Source organism: Corvus hawaiiensis, chromosome 4 (assembly GCF_020740725.1).
Source record: "Corvus hawaiiensis isolate bCorHaw1 chromosome 4, bCorHaw1.pri.cur, whole genome shotgun sequence".
Classification (NCBI taxonomy): domain Eukaryota; kingdom Metazoa; phylum Chordata; class Aves; order Passeriformes; family Corvidae; genus Corvus; species Corvus hawaiiensis.
In genome coordinates, this window is record NC_063216.1 from 74,354,718 (window position 1) to 74,370,236 (window position 15,519).

Below are 15,519 nucleotides of genomic sequence, written 5' to 3' on the forward strand. Positions count from 1 at the left end.
CAATTATTAGGATTTATTCCATCTGAATTAAATCCTGGCTGCAGCTTAAAAAATGTGGATGAAGGTAAAATTTATCATCTCCAGGCTAAAAAGCAACTATTTGCTAACACTGAAATCAGCCATTTTGGATGCTGATGGTAAAATGTGTGGAAAGGTGTGGAGGGTGAGGCTATTCCAGCAATATTCTAAGAATTAAAATAGACAGGAGAGCTAAGTGCTACCTCCATCAATCCATACATATTCTGTGTATACTTTTAGAAAGCTGCTTAGCTGAATGGTGCTTGAGGTACCCTGACCAGTTACTGTTTGATTGAGCAAAGCCCTTAAAACAACTTTTAAGTCCACAGTTGATTCTGCTCTGTTTTTTAAGAGTATGTGCTTAAATCTGACCAGAGGTTCACAGAATCATAGAATGGTTTGAGTTGGAAGGGACCTTAAAGATCACCTAATTCCAATCCCCCTCGAGCCATGTTTTGACTTATGTAGGATTTCAGCCCATTTTCAGGTTATACATGCTCTAAACACATCCTGGCAAGAAGGATGCTTTTGTTAATGGAAACTTCTTCAGTCCTAGTTGGAAGGATTCATCTGATCTAACTTCGTCCAAAAAAAAGTTACTCACTCAGGCTCTTGCTATAGTCAAAGAAGAGAGAGGGGATAACGAAATCATCTGATCCTAAAAGAGAATCATAGAACCATTGACTCATAGAACATTTGAGTTGGAAAGGACCATAAAGACCATCTAGTTCCAACCCCCCTGCTATGGGCAGGGACACTTTCCATTAGTCCAGGTTGCTCCAAGCCCTGTCCAACCTGGCCTTGAACATTTCCAGGGATGGAGCATTCACAGCTCTCTGGGTCAGGGCCTCACCAACCTCACAGGGAAGGACTTCTTCCTAATATACATAATATTTTCCTAATATCCATAAAATAGATTAACCTCAGCCTTGGCAGGATGCATCGTTACCTGGGAGTGACTCCCTCTTCACTGACATTGCAGGGAGATGGGATGCCTGCTTTCCAAACTGCTGGGGTTCAGTTGGATGAATTCCATCCACACAGGGGCCAAGGCAATAAAAAGCTCCCTCGCCCTCCATTTACTGGTTATGGAAAGCCCACACAGAACTACAGATCTTGTGCCCTGACTTGGCCAAACATCCACGTCATGCACTTTTACCACCTGAATAAGCACATCTCCCCAGCTGCTGAGCACTGCTTTTTCCTCTCAAGGTGCCTCTCCTTCTCTGAGAAGGAGCAACGTGTGGATTGTGAACAGGCTCACTTGCTGCAAACTCTGTCTCTCCAAAAATGCTAGAGTTGTTTAATTTATTAGTTAAAAGAAGAAGAAAAAAAACCTAATTTTTTGTGTTAAAATAACTAGGACTTTCAATGGAATTAGTGTTACAAAAGCTGAATGTTTTTGGTCCCTGAGGTCAGCGTTTTCAAAACTAGTAGTTATCTTTAAGAAACAGCTATCTCCCTTGAGCTGGAAACAGTTTCTCGGTGACCTTTACTTTTAATATGATATCCCTAAAGAGGTCATAGCAGGAGAAATCCTCCTTCTGTATGGCTTTGCTGGAATGAAGCCATCCAAGAGTCAGAGGATATAAAGGATCCTTTGGCCAATGCAAAAGTATAGAGCTTTTGTGCAGATGGTCCCGGCTTCCAACTGGTCCCTCCAGATCCAACGAGCCAATCCAACAATTAGACGAAAATATTCAGAAAGCAGAACCTCACAGACTTTCTGTCATCCATCTGCTCCTACAGACTCTGCAACAGGAGGAAATATGGCTTGGGTAGCCGAAGAAGGGTGGAATGGATTGAACAGGGCTCAGAAAAGGCCAGAAGTTCAACCCCAAACACAACCAAACTGTGAGAGAACTTGGACAGGACTGCAAAAAATATATACATTGGAAAAATATTAAAAGTCCCAGCTGCAGAGGGCTTAGGGATCTGAAAGACAAAGAAGAAAAGCCAGACCCATGGCTTCTCCTCCTGTTTAACTTCAGAAAGCAAAGTACACTGTCTATTCAATGAAATTAAGAGAAACCCTTTGTGTCTTTTATAAATACTGTACATTTTTTTATGTCTTGAATGGTTACACATATGGAAACATTATTGTATGAACCAATATTTGTTCTTGCCAAAACATTTGACATTAATGGACAATAGAAAATCTTCCTTGACCGTATATTGTTTAAATATTGAAAACATTGAAATATTTTCTACAATCATCCTAGCAATAGTAAATCTCCTGTTTACACCAGCTGTGTAGTAATTCCTGAGCTCTTAAACAGGCAGGTTGGCTCAAATAACTGCAGCCTTTAGGACCTGCTCCAGCACCAGCCAAATTCAATGCAAACATTCAAGCAACATCAATCTCCTTTGAACTAAGCTTCCCAAGCAATTTGTATATATTTGAAGAAGGAAATTTTGTTTGCTTGAAAGGTTGCTAGTGTTTAATGTAGCTTGCATTGTCTTTTACAGTAAGACAACCAAATAACATAATGTAATTCATCTACATTATTAGCCTTTCCCAAAGACAAAGTGCAGGCTGGACACTGAGGCTCGTGAGAGGCACGTGAGAGGAAACATTGCCTTTAAATTAGCATTAGCAGGTATCAGAGGAGGGGAGGAAAACTGAGGAAGTGCTCACTATGAAATATACACATAAGGATGGCATGTCCTTGCATGTTTTACACAGGACAATGAAGCAGACTTTGGCAAGGTAGAATTAGTGCCTGTAATCAAGACCAGGGGATTACTGTAATACCAAAGGCACCACTGCCAGCTCTCCCAGCTTTATTACCAGTCTCAACATATTACATTGTTTTCTTTGGCTTGACTCATGAAGTAGAATGATTTCATGAAAATCTCATTTTTCAATAGAAATGAGATAAAACTGAACTGGAGAATTAAGCATGGAACCTTAAATCTTGGAAAGCTAAATGGCAAGTTACAGCTTTTTGTCTCCCAAATTTTAGGATCTCAAATTTTCATTAAACCAGCTTCATGATTTGCTTGGACTTCACACAATGCTGAATATATAGCAGGGCCAGTGGGCTGCTACAGCAAGAACAGTGTTCACTTTTAGACCTGGTGTTGTGTGTTTAATGTCTGTATGTTAGAGAGTTATTGAGAAAAATTCCCATTTTTCTTTGGACTGTATTCCCAGCTTACAAAAAACAAACACACAAACGAAGAAACTACAATATTTTTCAATCACAAACGCCTAAAAATCCCACTCCTTTCACCAAAATCCAAGAGCCACTGCTTTTGCAACATAAGAACTACTTTAGCCAGACTGAGGCATGGCATTAGGGAAAGGGAATTTAAAACTCCACACTGAAGAGCAGTGTCTTTGCCCTGCTAGCAAAGAAAATTGCTTTGATTTAAGAAATAATATCACTGAGCATAGGAAATAACTCTTCACATGTGCAGCGGGATGTGTGCTGTGCCTCTTCTGTTCTGTACAGAGACAACACAAGCTTTAGCAGTACAAATAAACACTTGCAGATCCAAAGGGCCCTAATTTTGTTCAAGGGGGTGGCTGTATCAGAAGTCCTAATGTAGCAAACCGTGACTTCATCAAGATTTAAGCACAAAAGAGGTGATAGAGCCCTGACATGGAAGTAAGGGTGGAATTTCAATGGCTCGTGTGGCTTTTGATCAAACTTTTAGTGTCTGAATTACATAGTAAGCACACCCATCGACTTCAAGGATAAAAGTTGCACCCCTCAAACACGAAGTTCAAAGAACTTGAAAGCTGCAATGACGGACCTTCTTTAGCACCTCAATTGTGTCTGGATTTTATTCCTCACTTTGAAATGTTATATTAGTAGGCAAACTATATGCAACATGGAATTACATATTAGATTCTTTTTTGTGAAATGAACCTGTACAGCTTAAGTCAAAAAACTTTAGGCCTTTATAAATGTTCAAAGATAGCTTCAGCTGGTAATGCAAGCTCTTGCTGCAGACACAGGAATACTTTCTATTCCTTCCATAAAACATAATATACAAATTGTTAATATCAGATGCACTGCATGACATAGTACTGCCTGATTTCAAGGAGAGGATGTGAACTCTCAGTTCTAACAATGAAATAGTGCTTAGTCTTTGGCACTTTCATGTAGAGATGCAGCTTGGAGAACAATTTAGTATCACTAATTTTACCTTGAACATAAAGATTTAAGAGTCACATGTTTTGGGGAAAGAAGTAAACTTCAAGCTGTTTTGATAACATGAATGTGAGATATAAAATACATTTTTTTCCAAGAGAGACAGTCAGTCATCAAATTATCCCACAGATGAGTGCATTAGCAATTGAATTTGCAGTTGAAAAAGTATGTCCCTTAAGTAACAATGATGTGCCGCTATGATTTCTTGAGATGACTTTCTTTTCGTCTCAAGACCCTATGATTTTCAGAGAATAAATCACATCCTGGATTGAAAGCCCATCCTGGAAATACTTGACTAAAATCCTTACTTTCAACAGAGTTATTGAAGACAAAGCTGAAACTACACTAACAGCGAGAAATAGGCAACAAAAATGTCTAAGGTGCACATAAGGCGATGAATACCACATTATTTTTCCTCAGTGTCCCAATTCTTTCATTTTGTAGACCAAACAAAATATCAAAACATTAAAACACAATCTTTGAGCTCAAAACCACTTCCAAAACTGCCAAGTATAAAACTGTGCTGAACTACTCTGCTCTGTTTATCATATTAAGATGCATTATTTTGATGAAAAAAATGCTAGATTGCAAGTGTAACATAATAGAACCAGCAAGCACTGCCAGCAGGAAGGAAGAAGAGAGAATAATTCAGAGATATTGTCATCTGTAGGCCAATTTATATTGTCAGACAGTAGGTTCACATTATTCTCTGATGTCACTGCAATAATGGCATAATATAACGATTGAGCAAAGAATACCTGTGGGGTATAGCTATACAGTGTGGTATATATATACTTGTTAAAGTGTTTCACGCTTTATTCAAAGCAGAACCAGAAGCAGCAAAAGACCAAGATTAAAAAAAGAATGAGAAATGGTGCTCATAAAGACTTCTGAATATTTTAGCCCTTGTTTTGTGATGATGAAGCAAGCGTAATGTTGTATTTCATTGATTCAGTGGGCTCATGATTAAAATAAACTAATGTAGCAATTTAGGGGTTTTGTGATTCTTTCTTTTTTTTTTCTTGTAAAAAGAAAAAAAAACGCTTCTTAACAGTTCCTCACGGCAGGCATAATGTGCATCTGTGCTCTGATTTACTGCACATGCTGCCTTCTCTAGCATCATGTTAAGTTAGGATATCAGCATGGTAGGTCACACAGTGGGAATGACCTTTTGCTAATCACTACACATCAGTTACTACTGGCACACAGCTCATTACTAAGAAACCCTCCAACTAGCTGGCTTTCAAATCCGCTCACACTTTGATTCTCTTTCCCCCTTTTCTTTCTTTCTTTTTTTCCTCCAGACTAAAGATTATACTTTTACATAAAATCTCTGTTGTGCAATTTTGCCAACTAGGGTTCCAAAGTCAAAAAGGCACCCAGTTAATTTTCCGTGATTATAAAAGGAGCCTGAAAATTCATACTGAAGGTAGGCCTGTAATCTTGGGTTTCATTAAAAAGGTCAGAACATTTTTCCTCACCACATATTATTAAAATGTTTGAGGGCTGCCATTAATTTGATTTTTCAGGACACAGAAATCTCACTGGAAATTAGAATGTAATCCTGCTGTTGCTTTCCTGACACTTTTCATAGGGCAGGATACGGCTGCAGGGACTAAGAGCTCTCCTGCAATTTACAATTGGTTACTTTGGCCAAATGGCAGGTGACTAATGCAAGACAAACTGTTTGCACAACCTCGGAGCACTGGGTTTAATTTCAGTTCTGAAAGAGGGGTGAAAGTGTTTCTATTGACGCTGAACCGTGAGCTGTTCCCTGCCAATACATCTGCCACATTTAATACGCAACATGCCCCCCACCCCCTGACAATGCGATTATTAGAGGTACAGAATTCAATAGCTTAAGAATACAAGACATAGCTGGAGCAAAATGAAAGGGCTTTTAACTCACCGGCCATTTGCTGAATGCCGCTGAAGGCACCCAAGTTACTGGAGGAAGTTGCTTGCTGCAGAAGCTGCAAATGAACAACACAACACAGCAATCTATCTAACAGTAATGTAACAAATGAAGATAAAACTAAAATGAGCTATCATTTCACATTTGGAATATTTCTGCTTTCCTTTACATTTATATAGTCTCTTGCTTCTGTCTGCTGTTGGAATGAACATCCCTAGAGTCAATGCTGTAAATCCATATTAATGTCTAATCTCTATTAAGAAACACAGAGACACAAGGGAAACTCAATAGCATGGCTGCTTTAAAACAATTAATCAATTTATTCTTTTTAACAACCAGGTGTTAAATCTATTTAAACCAACATAGTGTGACTAATTACAACCCTCTGTAGTCTAGTAGTTACCATAACTCATCTCTGTCAATCATGGTCCATTCCTCCCCACCCCTGTGAATTCAGTTTTTTCTTTATTATCTTTATGAATCAAGCACACAGATATTCATTAGACTGGTATTTATATATATAGCAATTTAGCCTATCTCAGTATTAATTACCCTACCTCAGTACTAACATATATTTTTAATTGCTGGGTAAATTGCTGTTTATATCACTATACCAAAGCATTGTATGCACGCAAATGATGTTATTTATACATACACAATACATATATATGGGCACATGTATTTCATAGACTCCTAGAACGGTTTGGGTTGGAAGAGATCTTAAGGATCATCCACTTCCAACTCCCAGGTCACAGCAAGGACACCTTCCACTAGACCAGGTTGCTCAAAGCCCCATCCAGCTTGGCCTTGAACAGTTCCAGGGATGGAGCAGCCTCAGCTTCTCTGGATGACCTGTACCACCCTCATAGGAAACAATTTCTTCTGAGCATCTAACCTAAACCTGCCGTCTCTCAGTTTAAAATAATTATCCCTTGTCCTGTCACTAAATGCTCCTGTAAAAAGGCCCTCTCTAGCTTTCTCGGAGGCCCCCTTCAGGTATGGAAAACTCTAAGGTCCCAGAGGCTTCTCTTTTCCAGGCTGAACAGCTTCAACTCTTTCAGCTCTCTCTCCATAGTGGAGGTGCTTCAGCCCTCTGATCACCTTTGTGGCCTCCTCTGGATTCACTCGAACATGTCCATGTTTTTCCTGTACTGGAGGCTCTAGAGCTGGATCCAGCACTGCAGGTGGGGTCTCACCAGAGCAGAGCAGAGGGACAGAACCTCCTCCCTTGACCTGCCGCCCACGGTGCTGGGGATGCAGCCCAGGACATGTTTGGCTTTCTGGGCTGGAAGTGCACATTGACAAGTCATGTTAAGCTTCTCATCCACCAACACTTCCAAGTTCTCCTCAAGGCTGCTCTCGATTCATTCTCTTGTGCTTGGGATTGCCCTGATCCAGGGTCAGGACCTTGCACTTGGCCTTGCACTTCGTGAGGTTCTATTTGTCTTACTTGGAACCATGAGGAACCCCCAAGTTATCCAAAAGCTCCTCAACCAGACCTCTGAACTCCAGAGCCACAAAAGGCAGTGGCTCCCTCTCAGCTGCGATGAAGGGGAGCCTCTCTTGGCGATCCAGGGCCTAAGACACGTGGCTGTGGATTTCAGATTTTCCAGCAGGGACAGCAGCTACCAGCTTCTCATCTTACAAATGGACCAAGGAAAATACCATTTTAAATTTATGGCTTTTCCTGGCCACCTTCACTTTCTGTGTGAGGGGATATGAACCATGCATGTTTAGCATTGACAGGACCACGTATTAAAGCAAAAGCCATTTCCAAATGAAAATGTGGAAATTTGCTGATTGAACCACAATATTCTAGCTTAGAGGCCGCACCATATGGATATAGCCCCCACAGTATTCAGTTGCCTATCTGTCCTCCCCTAAGGAAGAACTTAAATTTTATTCCAGCTGTAAAAACCAGACTAACATTCAAAACCCCCCATTAAAACTAATGGAATCAAATTTTATTTATGGCAGAGGGGTTGGAACTAGATGATCTTTAAGGTCCCTTCTAACCCAAGCCTTTCTATGAATCTATGATTTGTTTTGCAGCAAAAGGATACTTTTAATATTTGCCTTTGACAGCACAGGCACATCTTCAAAAGCTTATTCAGATTCTATTCTTTGTTATTTATTTTTAGGCCACATGATAAACACACCCAGAAGAAGACACACTGTGTTTCCTGGACAATTTAGCAGTGCAGGGAGTTTACTAGAACTGATTTACCATGGTCCTAAAATAACTACAGTATAATACAGCCACCGCCTCTGAAGTGAACTTACAGCTAGATATTGTGGTGTGAGTCCTCCAAGACCTGTGAGGTTTCCCCAAGTGGCAGTATTGAGCTGTTGCATCTGCTGAGCCAACTGCTGCTGCAAACGCCGCTGCTCCTTGTCCTTTTGGGTGTCAGCAAACTTCACCACGATTGGCGAAGAGCAGCCCTGTGGTTGGACAGATCGGGAAAGACAGAAGGGTTAAATCACACCAGGTCACCCTCACCTTGTGAGGTCAGCCATGTCCTGTAGGGCCACTGGCACTGGCACTGGCACAATGACATCGCTCACCCTCTCTTTGTGACTGGCATGTGTAGGACCACAAGGACTAAGATTTTCATGTTCTTAGGAAAAGAGGCTATAGAGAAATTATTGATTCCCCAGCTCTTTTTATAAAGTACCTTTCCTCAGGCTCTCTTTTCCTTCCAGCTATCAAAATTGCTGCCAGAGACAGCAAAGCGTACCAGTCCTCTTTAATTAAGCTTCACAGCTGATGAGATGGACGTGATGCTTTGTCTGCAGTCTGTTTTCGAGGCATCGCCAAAGGGAGAGGTGTCCAACCTCTGCGCTGCCAGGGACCACACAGCCAACACCGCCCTGCCACTGCGGTCTGGCTGTGCCGTCACGCTCGGTGCAGCTGGCGTGTGCCCCCTAAATAGACTGGGAGCAGCAGATTTACCTCAGTGCCCACCATCAGCGAGGCACCGGGCCTGTTCACACCAAGGACCCCCGGTCAATTCACCCACCTGCGGTCCGCTCCCAGGCACGCTTTGTATCAAGCACCCTTGAGATGTGAACAAAGGGCAGGATGCAGACCGAAAGGGACTAGTTCTGGCGATGGCAGCCCATTCCTGATTGCCACCATTTCTTCTATTGCTTCTATCAGCCTCTTGTTACATGGTATGGCAAGGCTGTAAGATGCCTTAGGAAATAGGGAAGCTGTAGAAAGAGCTAGAGGTCTGGTCTGCAGCCTACTCCTCACCCATGGCTGAGGGACCCTTGGGAAGAAGTTGAAGGTCACAGACCAAATGGACTTTTGAGGTAAACTGGAATTTCCTTAGGACTTCAAATTGGCCATTCCTGGGCAAAGTCACTGAGAGAATGAGACGTGATTACGAAAGATGTCTCTGTTGATTTCTCTCTGTTTCTTTTCCCTGCTAAGAAATGTTTCATATTTTAACCTTTCAAGTCTTCATTTTTTTCAGATCAAGAAAGAAAACTATATACTGCAATGATGCAGTTCTTCAAATTAATTCAAGCATTTTGTGAGTCATTGGAACTGTCAATCCATTTCATACTGCTTTTCAACTTCACAGCATCCAATGAATAACTTCCCTTGCCATGCTTTGTTATACTAATTTCTTGTCTAACTTCAATCTGAACACAAGGGCAGGAGTGATAAGTGACTCAAGTCCAAGAAACACAGCAGTGCTCTAGCCAGAGTGTATAGCGTGGGATGCAGAGCAGGGTTATACTTCACCTACTCTTCCCATGGCTGCTCTCACAACACTCTGAACATCTTCAGAAAAGTTCCTGTCCTCAATTATTTACAAAAAGCAGCCATGTACCTTTTCTCTGAAGAACCTCACACCAGGACAAGTGATAAAAATATTCACAATCATCAGATGAAATGATGAAATAAACCACAATAATAATAACAATAACAACAATAATAATAATATCTCATATAAAGATCTCCCATCAACACTGTTCCTTTAGAATTATCTTAGAAAATCATCACTTGTGGTTTATTATTCCACATCAAATTCTTTTCCTGTGTATTTCATTGTAAAAATGTCTTTCAGTGTTTCAGTGAGGAAGAAAGAAGATACATAACACTCCAGCAATCAAATAAAGATTATGAAGGAGTCAGCTTGTTACACAATTACCTCTCTCTAGTGATTTTTATACTAATATTAAAAATAAGATCATTAAGAAAAAAAGAAGAAAGAAAAAGGAGCCAGGGGGTAGAGGATGTGAGAGAGATTTTTCTGGTTTTGCTAATAAAAAAAAAAGGAAGCTCTTTCTATCTAATACGGGGTTTGGTAACACTGGGCTAAGAACAACTGGAACTTACTGCCTTCTGCCTGGATGTACAAGAGAATCAAGTCTATTTCCAAAGAAACAGAAATGAGTATCAAAGGAAGAAATATTATATGGTTATTCCAGTTTTCAGTTCAGTAGTTCAGCATTCAACACTACAGCTGACATATTTATGAATGCTTAAATGTCAGTAAATTGTATAAAAACAATATCTCTGCAATTTATGAATCTATAATTCATTTTTTCACCGCCTGCTCTATATTTCATCACTTCATCATTTTCAAGAAAGCAAACATTCTGAAGACTGAGATTATATCTAGCAAGTGGCTCTATATGAGAAAAGGGTTGTTATCGCTGCATCAAATTTACTCTGTGATAACAAATTAGTGTCTTCGACTGGTGCTGCATTTCATTGGCTTAAACAAACAAAAAAAAGAACTCCATAGATAAGAAACAGAAGAGCAAACACTTTAGAGCAGCAATTATATTTTAAAAATCAGTTGATTTAACCAGGTCAGTAAGTCAGGTGGAAAGAGCAGTAAAAGAATGCATTATTCTAAGAGATGTGTTCATCTGGACTTAACATCCCCATTGCTCTTTCTTAGCCCTCTTTGAGAATTCATCTTGGTCAATGACGCATGCTAAAGAACTGAAAATAATAAAATAGGAAAAAAAATCTGTAGTAATTGGGTTGCAATGCAATTGTGTACTACATATCTTCCCCTAAGCCCACTTTTGTTTGCAAAAGAGCAAGAAGCCAAAGTGTCCAAGGATGACTGTTTCAGGCTGAGGGTTGACATGTAACACTAGTCAACCCAATTTAACTTTTCACTAGAAGAGTATTGGCAAACGTGAGCAAATAGGGTTTTTTTTGCCTACAGGGTGTTTTCTGTATTATGCACTTCCATTTTCTAGCTTGAGGGGAAGCTTCCAGCACACATACAAGGTGCATCTGCCTTCCTCATTCAATGGCTTCATATTTCCATGCCATTCAGTGCCATTTTCTCCCCAACAGCTGGTGCTGCCTTCATATTTTTCTGTGTGTTGTTGGGTTGAGTCCCTCCTCCATGGAGCGGGAGGTTGTATGGCTTCTTTCCAAGAAGGGACTCAGCCTGAGCTCAACTGACGCAAAGACCCAGATGTTCAAAGTGCGAAATATTTGGAATTGCTTTGCCACTTTGGGGATCTCATTGATGATGTCTGTAAAGGTGTTGAGAAGGATTCTGATCCAAGGGTAACTATTCTACAGAACTAATCTCATTAAGAGTATCCCGTCAAAATGCAGCCCCTTTTGGAGTGCCACATAAAACAGAAGAGTGGAAGAATTGTCTGGGAGGTGTTATGTCTTTATTTTACCATCTTAAAGGCATCATTCGGAAGTAGAGCTGTGTAAAATTCATTTTGCTAGACAGAAAAATACATTAAAACACATGGAAAATATAGGTAAAACACAGTATTACCAATAAACATTTCCTTTTTACTTGGAATCAAACCCAGCAAAACATACAGATCGGAATTAATGGAGCAGTGCATGGCAGACAAATTACTACAGGTATTATTCCAGAGACTCAAAGAGGCAGTTTTTTCACAATAAACTGTCAGACTGCATAGACTGTATAACAGCAGCTTTCTAGTAAAGATAATTTCATTTATTCTCATCTCATTGGCAGATTCTCAACTAAAACTGTATACCCAGGGTCTAAAAATGCATTGCACTGAAAAGAAAACACATTGATTATAAAAGAAGCTCAACCAAATTCAAACGTGATGTTTGGAAAGACAATAGCTTTGCAATGCTGATATCATTACTAGTACTATACAGGAAACAGTTAGTGACATTTTCATGCACTGGCTTGAATTTTATCTTCTCCTCCTCCTTGTTCTCTGTCCACCCTCCCACCCCTGGTCTCCCCCCTTGGCTCATTACACAAAGCAGCTCAACGACATGACGCAATAATGATTGTTTAGCACCCAGCATGCTTTGGGAGACTAGAGCATTGCAAAGGAAAATCACTGAGAGAAAAAAAAAAAAATTGAAAGGTCCTGGTGGAAAAAGAAATTAAAAAAAAAAAAAAAAAAGAAACAAGTGCACATAACATCAATGCCACCTCTGAGAAAAATCATCACTACACGAAGATACAGTATACATAATACAGTATAACATGCACTCTCCAATGATAAGCTAGAAGATCCAGAGTAAGTAAAGATTTCATACTTGTGCGGTTTTTTGTGCAAAATTCTGAAAGACCATGACAAAAATCACAGACTGAAAAAAGTTTTGAGATTGCCAGACAAGCTGTGGCATTCAATAACCACTCCAATGACCAGATCATTAACTAGCAGCTAAAGTCACATTAAGTGAACCAGTTTAAAGTTTTGAGTTGCTCATGATGATAAAATATGAGGCCATAGAGGCAGTTTGGAAGGGAATGAAGAGTGTTGCTTATGATGGGCCAGCCACGATGGTGCTCTGCAGGAAGTGCCACACTCCAATATGTTCTGTCATCATTAGCATTTTTATTGGCTACATGAAGAAGGCGAAATCATATTAACTTAAAAAGAGATTCTATTTGCAGAAAAAACACATGCACTAGTAACTCAGTGTGGCCATGTTAAACCTCTTGAGCTTTTTCTCAGAGCAGTGCAAACCACAACACTTAGAAATCTATTTAAAAGAAGCTAAGATTTTTCTTTTGGGGGAACGTGTGTTAAATATAATAGAGGTAATTTACTCATCAGAGAGATACTCTGAGTACGAATGAGGAGTGGTATTCACAACATTTTTATTTTCAGCTGAATGCCACTGAAAACAGGATTGAGAGCTGTGTTTGGATACCACACAGCAGCCTTACTGTGCTCTTTCAGGTGATTGAGAAAAATCACGCTTCACGAAGACAGCTAGAGTGAACTGGTAAAAAATTTAAATCTGTGATTGTCATGTGTCTGATCTGATCCAGGAGAGCATGGCTTTACCATTCGCAATCATTTGCACAAAGAAAACAAAGAAAGGGCAAATGATACAGTACTGTACCTCCATGGTCTGAGACTGGTGCATGGCTTTGATTGCATTCTGTGCCATTGCCCTTGTAGAAAATGTGACAAACGCACAGCCTGTGGGAACAAGGGGACAGGGAGCAGGAAAGACAAAAAACAACAAGACAAAAGGGTTGGACGCTTGTTAAACCAACACAGTCTACGAGAACGGCCACAAGACGACACTGTTCTCAGTAGTACATAAAAATAAACAACTTCTCTAGTTTATTTATTGACAGTGCTGACTTGCTAATCTGACCATCGAAGAAAGAAAAAAAATTAGGTGGGGATGGGTGACAAGAAGGTTTTTATTTAATTTTTTGGTTTGTTTTGGTTTGTTTTTCTTTCTTTCTTTGTTTTGTTTTATTACTGTTTTTGTTCTTTAGCCACAGGGTTTGAAATAAATAAGGCTTTTATGTAGCCATAGTTAAATCTATTCAGAACATGCATTAACAATTGCTTGCTCTGGCTTTTGTGTAGGTAAACTGTGGATAGTGAATAAATGTCAGCATCACCGACAGCTGAACTGAGAATTTAATAAAGGGGTCCATAGCATCACAAATTACTGTGATGCACCAAGAATGATCATACAAATAAGAATGAGAAAAACTCCACCGTGTAGCCTGTGACTGTGTGTGAAAAGACTCAGACAAAATTCAGTAATGTAGGTGAAATCTCAACATTTAAGAAAATAACATATTAAAAATAAAAATCCTTATGGTTTTTGTTTCTCCGAGTCCTACATACAAGTATAATTCTTTGAGCTGTGAAAGCTACCACCAGCTTGAACAATTCTGAAGCTATGCATGAATAACTGAAAAATCACTCTTTTTTTCCCCTCTTCAGCCTTTAAAATCATAATGAAAAGCCAGTAGGCTAATTCCTGGGCTATTTTTCCACCCTTTTACTATTGTCAGCCATACCTACACTGGGCATGGTGCAGGTCAACGTTTTTAGTGCATGACTCACTGCCCTTTTGCCTAATAAAAACATTTCCTCCTGAGATTTACATTTTATTCTTCATGCACCCTTGGGCATCTTAAAGAAAAAGACTGTGAAATTAATGCAGATTCAGGCTGATTTTGTACTAATACCATGGCACACTAAAAGCTTAGCTAAAGCAACACAGACTTATTTCACTTGTGATCTCTAATGACTTTAAAAGTGCATTGATTTTCAGCTCCCTTAGCCTTGCACAGTTTGAACTTAGGTTTCAGAGAATAATTTAGTGTTCCACTCAATTTCCTCAAAACATTATTATTATTACTACTTAAAAGATTTCCAAATGAAGCAGATCTAAGCACTGAGAGGCTAAAGCATATTGTCATTTTAGAGCTAATGCATGAAAGCTACATTCTGGCATCAAAAATACAATATTGTTGCCCCTGTGGCCAATGGGCAAAATAAACTATTTTGCAATCCAGCAAGCAACAGATTGTTTGGTTTACGCAAATCAATTTGAGGCATAGAATACCTTTTCTTTTTAGTTCTGTGTGTACCTGGTAAGATTATCAAGTCAAGACTGTATTCACATTTTAATCAAACAACAGTAAGAGAAAGCAATGCCTGATCATTACCCAAAAGCACTACATCTAGTCATGAAAATAAAGTCAATGCATTTTTGCATCATGTGGTATTTTTTTTTTCTCTTTAATGTAAAGGCCCTTGATTCAAGAGAACCTAAGCTGGCTTATGTACCTCTGGCTGATAGATGAGCATCATAAAATCAGAAATCAGAATGCTTTCACCCGAACTTCACCGCAGCATTGTGACTCTCTGTATTTCTTAGGTAACAAAACAGCTGATGATGTCTCACTACTGTTTAGCCTCACTACATGTTGCTATACTAGTCTTGTTCAGCAACAAATTTCTGTCAAAGAATATGATGTAACAAACCAGCTTTCTGTACAGCAACCTAAACAAAATGTGCAGTAGAAGGGTAAATAAACTACAGTACTTCTGCTAGATTCCATCGTGCTGCGTACACTAAAATTAAAGAGGCACAAATTTACCATCAGTCTCAAAGTAATCTCTCTTAATACCATTTCTGTTATTAACATTAACAGAGGAAAT

General features: G+C 39.5%; 1 protein-coding gene across 14 annotated transcripts in view; it reads right to left on the reverse strand.

The window, feature by feature from the left end:
* The window catches only part of CELF2 (CUGBP Elav-like family member 2), a 551,223-nt gene that overhangs the window by 46,678 nt on the left and 489,026 nt on the right, over positions 1-15,519 (reverse strand). For all 14 annotated transcript variants that reach the window (XM_048302013.1, XM_048302008.1, XM_048302003.1 and 11 more), the window contains 3 exons: positions 13,445-13,524; positions 8,380-8,538; positions 6,091-6,154 (listed from right to left, as the gene is read on the reverse strand). In XM_048302013.1, the coding sequence (XP_048157970.1) occupies positions 6,091-6,154; positions 8,380-8,538; positions 13,445-13,524 (303 nt within the window). The remainder of the gene's footprint in view (positions 1-6,090; positions 6,155-8,379; positions 8,539-13,444; positions 13,525-15,519) is intronic.